We start from the raw sequence: 11,241 nt of genomic DNA on the forward strand, positions 1-11,241 counted from the left end.
GCGTGGGTCGACGGGAAAGAACGTGAACTACTGTGATGTCACATAGTCAGGGGGCAGGATGGATCTTCCTAGGGAGGGTAGAAAAGAGAAGGGAGGATGAAACGTTGTATAGGAAGACATATAAAACAAAAGATGAAACGAAATATCAGAGTTGTGTATTTGCCTCGTGGAACACGAGAAGGAAATGGTGGCAGGCAAAGGAAGAAGAAATACATGAGAGCAGTAGGAAATATGTTAGCAAACGGTGAAGAAGAAGCAGATAATTCCGCAAGCGTGGTAGGAACGGGGCGTTAATGGGATGAGAGGAAGTCGGGAGGAAATGGGGAGCCAAGGAAAGAACAGACTTGCTTGCTGCTGATTTCGCCTGAAAGAAGAAAAGTAAGTTAGATGCTGCAAATTTTTTTTCTGCGGTTCAGGTGCAGGTATCCTCCGCCTGTATACAAACCAACATAACGAAAACCAAACGTTGTCCACATCGCAGAAACCTCGGGATTTTACATAAGGACCATAAAACTATGTGCTGCAGCGCCGCAACTACTACACATATTTTGAAGCGAAATCTGCACTAGGCTACCTCGGGCGCTCTTCTTGTGGTGACCAGTTTTGACCTTGAGAGCTAGAGGTGAAACCACACCCCCTTCTGTAATCGCGCAGCACGGAGCAGCAGCCCGATGGCGGGGAAAGTTTGGCGGCAGGGGATTGATAGCATTATTCTTGAATGAAATCAGCGCGAACTTAAACAGACACAGAAAGTGAAACGCAAGAACAGCCGCTGGTAAAAAACCTAGTTTAATATCAAGAAGGGTGAATATATACACTTAACACAAAACAATAAAAATCACGGCGCATGAGCAAAACAAGTCTACAAAAGCCACGCTGCTTTGAGCAACTAGATAGAATCCGGTTACAGTGAAGGCCTATGGAGATATACAGTCTCTGTGACATAAAGACACACGCTTGCTGGTCTGACACACTTGTCAACTCTTTCTGCTGTGTGGATCCCTTCCATAAATTCGCCCTTCACCCGGGGCCTAAATAAAATGTCAGCGGCAGAAAAAATACGTTTACATTCGCGCCAGTTAGTACAACAATAATAAAGATGGAATGATTGGGATCCATTTAATAAGAATTTATGGTCTCTCAAATGCACGAATATACAACTTGTGTTCCACATCCTCTGTCTTTGGTTAGTTCAAGCTGGTTTCAAACAAAGATACGTCTTTTTATCTAGCCCAGCTCGCAACCCTTCTGGCGAGAGATAGGCGAGATGGGAACGGACACGTGTGGGGGAACCGTGTCGCCCTCGGGCGGAGCGCTTGGCACGGAGCAGCAGCCCAGCGGCCCGATGGCGGGGAGAGATTCCCGGTTGGGAAGGGATAGCCAAGGAGGGAACATTGACCCGTGCGGGACCCGTGTCTCCACCTAGCAGAAGGAGGCCAGGAGGCCGCAGCCGGCGATTAACCCAAGCCACAAAAAAGGCCAGGGGGCCTCCTGCGGTGCGGAGCATGTGCGTTGGAGGACGTCGAACATCCAGCTGTGGTCGGTCGTACAGCGGCAAGGCACAAAAACTCCGTGAGGCAAAAAAACCATGATACATAAGGAGTGTATTCATAGCAAACATGTGTGCATATCATTGAGAAACCTCACCTTGATTGACCGCACCTCGAGAATGGGCATAGCCAGGACAGTGAAACTTGGTCTAGCAAGTAGGGTCAACCAAAACTAAACCACAGATATTTTTTTTGCAAACATGTCACGTTTAATGTCTTTCATTAGACGTGCACTGCAGTTCTGCGGCACAAAACAAAATGCCGTTCAGCCACCGAGAAAAATTGGGAAAATATAGAGTCCACGCACAGGAAATGCCATGTACGTGGCTGCATGGCTCGGGATGTATGTTCCGCGCGACGACCTGGAGGCAGCTAAGCGTTTTAAACCAAATACAGTCGGGGACGCTCTTCTGGGTACCAACTGAGCATAAATGCAAAGTCTCTTTTTTGTGCTTTAGTGCTCAACAGCTCCCTTTGCTTGAATTTAGCGTTAAGATACAAATTAACGTTTTCAGCATTCTTCTTACATGATTACGCTTTAGTTGTGCACAACAGTGGCCATCAGTGCGCTAAAAGAATATTTATAAGGGACTTGTTATTTCTATCTGCGGATGTATGGAAGAAAAATTGTGGCCTTTTAATTGGTTTGTACATTTGTTGTTGTCTCTTTTAACCACTTATCGCTTTTTTTCTAACACCAATATATTCTATTATTTCGCGAAATATTTCCTAACCATGGCCCGTTGAAGATGTCTACGTAAGTCTAAGCTGAAAGCCAAACAATTCAGATAGCGTACGTAAAACCCTTTTGTTTGATGGCGTATTGTTGGTTAGAAACTTGTTGGAGGACGGTGTAGAGTGGGCAAGCGATTAATCGTTTAATTTTCTATATCACGCTGTTCAGTCAGCCAGTGGTTTGCAAAATTGCATGAGGATAGCCACCACGTTCCCAAAATTAAATCCGTAATAACAGTTCGTTAGCCGATGAAAATTTAAACTATTTGCTAAATTGTTGCCCAGCATTTTTCAAGCTTGTAGTATTTCCCTAAAAAATGCCACGAGATAAAGTTCTAGAAGGAAGTGTGGGAAACGTTTCAAAAATAACTACGTATTTTTTCCATTCCCAGCAGGATTAACGCAAACGAGACTGGGGAACCAATAGTCGTTAAAGAAGCTTCGAAGAAACGTGGTTTCTTTCTCTCTTAGAAAGTTCTTGTTCTGACCTGAATATTCAAAACCAAAATGGCCGCGCTTCTGCTTGCCTTGATGCCGGTGTTCCTGAAAATGGATCACTTGATGTCACCCCTTGCGCGTAATTCCTTCCCCGCTCCACTTCTACCGCTTTCCAATGTTCTGCATATGGCTGTGGCTACTCGCATGAGGCATTCAGTAAAGTTTTACTCAATTTATTTAATCTTTTTCGCGTTCTCACTCCTCGGGTGCTCTTTGATATTAACTTTCTGTTTCTGCGTTTCTTGGAGCAGCCGTTGATTCAGAACCTTTATTTGGCCTCACATGGGGTTAACGTGTTTGTGTTAACATTTATGAACCATGTAATTCGTCTTCGAGCTTCAAAACGGTCTCGCCTATAACTACGTACACTTTAGGCACCCTCACGTTTTTGTACCAGTCAATATACTCGAGTAAGAGACCACGGCCCTTCGATGTAGAGAGAGCGAGAGAGTGATAGAATAAACATCGTTAATTTCGGACTTCATTCTGCAGGATGGTGGGAGCACCGGTGGTGGGTGTCCGCTAGTCTGGGATGCCCTGGTCCTTGCTGGCTGTTCGTGCCCTCTCTATCAGCATGCGCTGGGTAGAAAGGGCCGAGCTGGACAGCCGGTCTACCCACTGCTCGCTCTTGGGACGGGGATTGGGTGTGAGGGCTGGGGATTGTGGCACTCCCAGATCAGATGGTATAGGGTGCCTGCCTGGGGGCAAAAGTGCCGGTACTATAATACTGGGTGGGGAAGAGGAGGAGGAGGATAAACATCTTTATTGAGGGAAAAGGTTGCGTGGACTCTTCAGGAGGTGAAGTCCTCAGTCCAGGACCCCATATGCCTTGCCAGCCGCTACAGCCCGCTTTACCAGCCGAAGCTGGTCGGCCAGACATGAGCTGGACAGGGCGCGCCTCCAGAGCTCGGGAGAGTTGTAAGGATTCGGCTTGGTGAGAGGGTGGGAGGGGTATCCCCCAACCATGTAGAAGAGAGTACACTCTGCTCCACAGAAGGGGCAGCGAGGGGACGTAATTTCTTCGGCGTAGTGGCACTCTTTTTGGGTGGGGAAAGGTGTTTGTTTGCAAGGAACGGTAGTGGTGTGCCTGCTCGATAGATAGGTGTCGGTGCGGTGGGGGAAGGGTGCATCGAGCCAGGCGTAGATGTTGCGTCATTTCTGTATATGTCACGAGGGGAGTAAATCTCTCCGAGGCGGTGTGTGCACTCCTCGTGCGGCGTGTCATTTCTCGCGCGAGGTCGTGCGCCATCTCGTTCCCATTCACTTCCAGATGGGCTGGAGTCCATATTATGAGGATCTGTCGCTGCGGCGGGTGGCGGACTAGCATTGCGCGGGCCGCAGCGTAAACGGTTCCGGCCTGAAAGTGTCGGCAGGCCTGTTGGCTGCCCGTCACAACAGTAGCAGCCTGGGTAGAGGAGATGGCAAGTGCGATTGCCGCCTCTTCAGCTTCAGCTGATGAGTGTTTTGACAGAGGCAGTGATAGCCTGTCCTCCTTGGGCGGGGCTTACTGCCAAGGCGAACACTGGATAGGAGGAGTATGCTGCCGCGTCTGTGAAGACCGCGTCAGCATCTCGATTGTACTGTCGTGAGATGGCCTCCGCGCGGGCCTTACGCCGTCCACTGTGGTGCTCAGGTTGCATATTACGCGGCAAGGGTTGTACTTTAATGAGTTCTTGAGTAGGTAGACATGGTGGAGGAGGGTACAGTGCGGGTAGGAGTTGGTTTGCGGCCAGCGGAGTGTGGTCGCTTAGGCTCTGGAAAGGTAAGAGTTGGGTGAAGGGAACCGTTGACGCTCGGGTCTAAGGTGAGAGAGAATGTCCGCGTAGCCATTCAGTGCCATTTCCGAAGAAAGCCAAGACACGGAGAAGACCGCCCACTCGATTGAAACGTTTCATTGAGCGGCCGGGAACATACAGACAGGCAGGCTATATGTTTGGCGTGCAGGTAGCCAAAAAACGTTGGTCTTTGAACATTGCACCCCAGAATGATGTACGTGCTCGACGCGCATAGAACCTACATGGCGTGCCTCACATAAAACTGCGCTCACATGGAACGAGCACGCTCGTACTTACATCAAACGAAATGGGTAGATATGAACATATTTTTCGTACTGCGTGACGGGAAACTTACAAAACATAACTATTCTTAGGAACAACCTTTTTTTTCAGCACCCTATAGCGTAGGCTAAGAAAGGACTGAGTAGGTCTGGTATATTAGATCTATGAAGCAGCTTCAGCTCCTTTTACTAATATCAAATGCATGACGATTTTAGTCAGGCCATCTCTAAACCCCCCTGGGAACACAGATCGGTAGCCGAATACTCCAGCATTCGCACCAGGTTTCGGAACTTTTGAAAGTCTCGGCCGTCTTTAGGTATACCAAAGCCGTGTTATCTAAGCAACGCTATCGAAGGTTAGCTACTTTAGCAGCACATTGTTTTCTACAATTATAATGGGGGTCTTTTTTCCTAATAAGAGCCTTCGAAAATTTGCCTGAGTGTTTATTACCGGAACGTTTGTTGCGAAATCGGTCTTCCGAAATGTTTGTGAGATGTAAACATGAAAATTGAAGGGCGGCGTTTTCACCCCTAATCGAATTCTGGAAACTAATACCCCATTGATACTTAGTGAGCAATTGTGTTTCTTGAATAGATCATGCTTATCTTAACGAAGACATAACAGTGTAATTAAAACACTTTTATTGTTAATCGTATCTCCGTGACTCCAATATTGAGGTTCAGTGAAGTGCAAGAGAGTGACCAAGCAGTCCTCATAAAGTGAAATTTAAGGAATAAACTTCAGGTATTCCAAAAAACTGCTGCATTTTCTCATTGAGGCCCCTTAATATTATTTATTCCGTAGCTAAAAAGAAGGCTGCAACACTCTGTTCAGCTTGTTTAGAAGTTCTAAATTCTTGGAAAACGTAGTCAACCAATACCACCACTAGCCATCTTTGCGACGTAGCGGCTATTGGCCGGCTTTCTCCGAAGTAGGTTTAGTAGTACTTCCAGGTGCGATGGAAGCAGCTTTTATCGGAAGTGTTTCATTGTGCATGTAATATGTGTGAATCGCGTGCGAGATTGGGCATCACTACGGTGCAGCGCAAAAAATGAATATAGAAGGCAGGGGGTAGGACGAACCGAGTGAATTGTGCCTCTCTGGCTATTGCCTTCCTGACAGGACTATTCGTCTTTGCGCAATACCTGAACAAGGTTACAGTTGGAATTTCTGAATTTTTTTAGGAGTGCGTACATGATTAGTCAGTTTTTTCGGCGGTGTTAATTCTTTTTTTCTGTTGGGACACACGTTTCACACGTAGCAACGCCCAGGCTCAATCAGAAAAAAAGGAAAAATTTCAGTAAAGACCTGATACAGAGGAAAATTTTTAGAGGCCGCAGCAGGCAAATAACTTTCACGTACGAAAAGATGGGCAAAGAAGTTGAGTTAAATCGAATACCACCATTCCTACTGCCTGGCTACTTGTGGGGGTTAAAATATTACCTGTTCCAAATTAATGCACCGAACACGTTTTCTAAAAACTCTTCGTCTTTCAGACTCGGCTGCTCCCACGATGGCACCGAAATAGCTGGACAGTTTCCAGGCTTTCATGCAAATTCAGTCCAGTGTCCTTGGGAGGCTGGATACCTGATGAGCTATTACGAGACAGATTCCAGAAGCATGAAATTTTCTTGGTGCTGCGATTACTCGATGTCACTGGTCGCATGGTAAGTAAATATTGTGAGTAATATTTCTCAAGAGAGAAGAAATCTGTTCCGCTAGGGATACTTTGCAAGAAAAAGAAGGCGTTTGCGGTGGATCTGAAAATTGGCAATATCTTGTTAATTTCGGCAGCATCAGTAGATTTTGAGGGTGCGGATGAAGCGATCTCGCCTCTGCCAACAAATTTGCCTCTATATTTTTTTTTGTTCAACACGCATTTCAAGTAATAAATTAAATAAACTCTGCGCTTTTCTGTAAACAAGCTATGTACCTTTTGGTAAACAAATTTTTGAGAAAAATTATTAGCGTTGAAAGATTTCTGTCTTTTAGCCAGCTAAGCAATCTGGAGAACCGAAGTACAAAGCAATTATTCAAAAAGTGCGACGAGTGTCATTCCCTTTATTATTGTATTGCTTGTTTCAGCGCTAAATGCCTTCTTTATATTCCGCTTCAATTTTGTTTGCAGAGATGGGAACAGTTTTTCCTGTTAAGTGGAGTAGGACCAGGTGGCGTGAGAAAACAACTGGTGGCGGTTATAATAAGGAAGCCGAGATTTAGCAACGTAGGGGTATTCCAAACTGCGGGGTACGCTTCAATAACTCGCACGTAGAATGGTGGAAAATTAATATGATAGGAAAGAGTAACCTTCGCTTTCTGTGACTTTTTTGACAACGCAAATACTCTGAGGATAGGCATTGAACAGTCTTAATTGTCGACAATCCAGCTCTTCAAAAGTAGGTGTATCTTTATTTTATTTGAAAAAAAAACGACCAAACATGAGTTTCCCTTTTTCGCGGTCATCTGATGGGCAGGTTAGTATAAAAAGGAATCATCAACATAATCACCATCATCATCTGCCTACATCAGCCCACTGTAGGGCAAAGGCCTCTCCCATTCATCTCCAATTACCCCGGTCGTGTGCAAACTGCGAATAATTTATCCCCGCAAACTTCTTGATCTCATCTGCCCATCTAACTTTCTGCCTCCCCCTGCAACGCTTGCCTTCTCTAGGGATCCACTCTGTTACCCTTAATGACCAACCGTTATCTTGCCTTCGCATTACATGCCCTGCCCACACCCATTTCTTCTTAATTTCCACTAATATCTCCTTAACACACGTTTTTTCACAGACCTACTCCGGTCTCTTCTGGTCTCTTAATGTTACACCTATCATCTTCCGTTTCATTGCTCGCTGAGTCGTCTTCAATTGGCGTTTACCCTTTTAGTGCCCCTCCAAATGTTTTCCCGTAGGTAAGCAGCGGTAAGATGCAGCTGTCATACACATTATTGTTCAGTGACAAAAATAGGCTGCCATTAATTGTCTAAGAAAAATAATGAATACGCGGAGTTATATACCGAGAATATTTTGTTAAATGAATGGGACAGTGTCAGGATTTTTGTGCTTCTAACATTTTTTAAACTAATTTCCTCTATTAAGACAAATAAATTTGTGAGGGTACTGTGCTGTGACGAACAAAAATGGCAACTATAAGAAATTCAAATCTGGCTCCTGCGGCGAAGCTTCACAAAAATGCAATCTACGCAACATGACCGACAAAGGCGCTAGCCAAATTCGTTAAAAAACATGAATGCAGTAAATGGCGACAACAATAATCTCGGGTAAACACCTCAGTTAAACTTTATAAGACTTCAGTTCAGTCCTCGCGTACAAACTTAGATGTTTTTTTCTTGACGGCGACTTTTTGATTTCATGTCCCGTTGTGTTTACCGCATACCGAATTTTGACTGTGTTGCTAAACACACTCAAAAAAGCGGGAAGCACCATGTTAAATGTAGTTTCACTTTAAAAAACAATAAATAAGGTTTGCTTCAATATTGATTTCGTTTCTTGCATAGGTCCACAAATATCGAGTGCCTTCATGAAATCACCACAGGAAGTCGCCTAAAGAAGAATCGCACAAGAACATTACCTGGCTACTTCTTGAGCAAAAACAGGCAGTGCCGTATGACTTACCCAAAGCTTAGCTACACATACTTCATGAAGGTAGGTTGCTTTAGATGTGTTACACTTGAAAAGAAAATGTACATTATTGCTAGAGAAAGAAACCAATGATGTAATTTATTGCTATCAAAGGTATAGTGACATATGGACGAAACAGTAAACTTAATAGATATCTTTAGGTTGCCCTTGCCGCAGTCGGAACCCCTGCGTGTTTGTGGACACTTTGAGAAAGGTTGGCGTGATTTCCTCCTACGAACATTTCGCAGCAAAAGCATTGATTACCCTCCAATCCTTCTGTAATTAGCTTTTGTTCAATTACATTTTTAAATAAGGTACGGGTATTTTTCTTACTTCAAATTCTACCACCTACATTACGTCTAAGTACGACCATTTTGAAGTTTAAAGGGGTGTTCAAATGGCGCCTTTATGAAACCCTATTTTTTAATTGGTGATAAGGTAAAACTGGTAAATCGAGTTCATAGTGCCGCGGTGCTAGTTCCACTTAAAGCAGCCGTCTAGTGGCGGCAACGTATAAGAAGGATAAATAATATACTCTGATGGGCCATTAAGGATGATTTCGACGGGTTGTCATTGGGTGTATTCTACCACTGGGGTTCCACTGGTTGTGCAGAACTCCTCCGCTACGGCTGTCAGCTAGCTATGATCAGCTAGAGATATAAGCGGGCCTAATCGCCTCTTCCAAGACAGGGGGTGATCTCAGATTTGTGCTGTATCTTGCAATGTGTGTTGTTTAGGTCAGGTGAGAATTATATGGTCGCCGGGCTGGTGCACAGTTGATTTAGCTTAGGGGAGAGCTGGGGGTGAAGCAGGTTAACCTTAAAAGACATTGGGTAGTGGTTATATTGGCAGCCGTTACACGACTCAGTCGCCAGTTTGAATACTGTGATGTGGTGGCAGAGTGTGGTCTGGTTTTGATAATACGGGGAAAAATTTTTATAGCGGTGAGTGGGACAGGTGGGTCGAATTGCGTTTCTGGATCTTCTCCTCCAGAAACTGTGCTACACGCCTGATTCTTGGGGTGTCATGAGAAAAGGCCAGGCATTGGTTCTCTCTACAATTTCCACGGAAAATATTATAGGAAACAAGTAAGCAAATTACCCCTCGCCAATGTCTTTGAGGAGTAGTACCGTACAATACATTGTTCCACGGAGCTGTCCATGTCTAGGGAAAACCCTTCGGCGCACTTAGTACTCATGCGCGACAGAAACGGAAAGCAAGGAGTGCAAAGCCAAAAGACAAAAAGAACGCCGCGATCTCGTAGCGTGCCGCACCGTTGCACGTGATTATGACGTATCTACAAGCCACAAAAAAGGGAACACTCTCGCTTCGGAACACGCGTTGGTAACAGAATTTATGAGTGAAGAATGCAATGGTAAGAGTAACAGTAACAATTCCCCGAGCAGCTGCGGGACAGCGATCGTTGCCAATGCGTCCAAATACGGTGTGACAGAATGAGAGAGCGTGAGCGCCGCCAAATGAAACCTTCGGGGTTGAACAGATGGGTTGACCGCGAGGAAAGCGGGACCATGACGCTGAGCACAAGGTCTATCGTCCTGCCAATTTAGCGGCCAGTGAGAAAAAGCGGACCTATGGTACACAGCACGAGGGATGGCGTCGAGACAGCGAAGATGAGACAGCCAGAAAAAATTCAGCCAAATGTGATGTGAACGCATTCATGCTGGTATGCCTCATTTCGCATAAAATCCTCGGTTGTCAACTGCTTTCACAGAGATGAATGAACGACATTTTATTAACAGAACAGCTGTTTAGGCCCGCGTTCTCTGTCAGTCACACCAAAGAACCTCGATGTCCAGGCAACCCGACAGCCTGAGAGGTTCGGCGTTATACGCCTCTGGGAACATTCAGGGGAGGAGCCAACAGGAAGAAAAAAAACACGCTGCCTGAGGCAGGAATCGAACCTGTACTCCCCGCGTTAAGAAACCGGTACCTACCGGATTCAGCTATCAGCATTCTGAGTGCACATCATATAATTTGGATTAATAGGTAGGGTGTTCGCTTTGGCCTTGGCGCAGGTTCTAACAGCCACATGCGCATAATGTTGCCGGCAGGGTATCTATAGGCGTTCAAATGCCTTATTCGTTTCAGTTGTTTGTGCCATATTGTACCGTCGTTTTCTTCTGTGTCCTGTGTTTTGCGCTGGGTTTTATTCCAATTGAACGAGGTCCACTTTGGGAGAGTTGGGAAAGGCCAGGGAGGAAATGAGCCGGCTACAAATGAATTCTTAGTGCGTTTTATACTTATTCATTATCTCCATGTGTTTGATTACCCAGAACCGCCCACTGAGGGGTTGTATGGGAGATTGCTTTGTACCGGGGAGAGACTATGGAAATGCGGCTGATCACCATTGGTCGGTGTTACTTATCGACGGCACCCGGTGTGGACAGCGCTGGGAAAGAAAGGTAAAGTTAAGGTCTTGAAGCATGTTTTCTAAGGTTGTTGGTGTAGTTGCTCTGTCTCATACCTTTATACTGCTTGAGCCGCAAAAAACGTTCTAAAAAAACTCTAAAATGTCGATAACCAATGTTAAAATATAGTCGATTTATTCAGTAACAAAGGCTCGTAATGTGTTATATATGAGCTAACAACTGAACGTGAGAAAACGTGTAACATGTTTATTGTGATTGAATTGTAATTATTTCTCTACATAGATATTTAAAATTCTTTTATTGCAGTAAATATAGTTAGCTTTTGTGTCGTGTAAACCTCTGACACCGCGGGAGGCGGGAAAGGCACA

At 45.2% G+C, this 11,241-nt stretch overlaps 1 protein-coding gene across 1 annotated transcript in view; it reads left to right on the top strand.

Moving 5' to 3' along the window:
- LOC144142918 (venom metalloproteinase antarease-like TtrivMP_A) overlaps window positions 1-10,924 on the top strand; it is a 78,274-nt gene extending 67,350 nt beyond the window's left edge. The window contains exons 11-13 of the mRNA XM_077674754.1: window positions 6,337-6,507; window positions 8,360-8,507; window positions 10,778-10,924. Of these exons, the coding sequence (XP_077530880.1) occupies window positions 6,337-6,507; window positions 8,360-8,507; window positions 10,778-10,924 (466 nt within the window). The remainder of the gene's footprint in view (window positions 1-6,336; window positions 6,508-8,359; window positions 8,508-10,777) is intronic.
- Window positions 10,925-11,241: the final 317 nt, after the last annotated feature.

Source organism: Haemaphysalis longicornis, unplaced genomic scaffold (assembly GCF_048455015.1).
Source record: "Haemaphysalis longicornis isolate Haplotype H1 unplaced genomic scaffold, Haemaphysalis longicornis Haplotype H1 scaffold_6, whole genome shotgun sequence".
NCBI lineage: Eukaryota > Metazoa > Arthropoda > Arachnida > Ixodida > Ixodidae > Haemaphysalis > Haemaphysalis longicornis.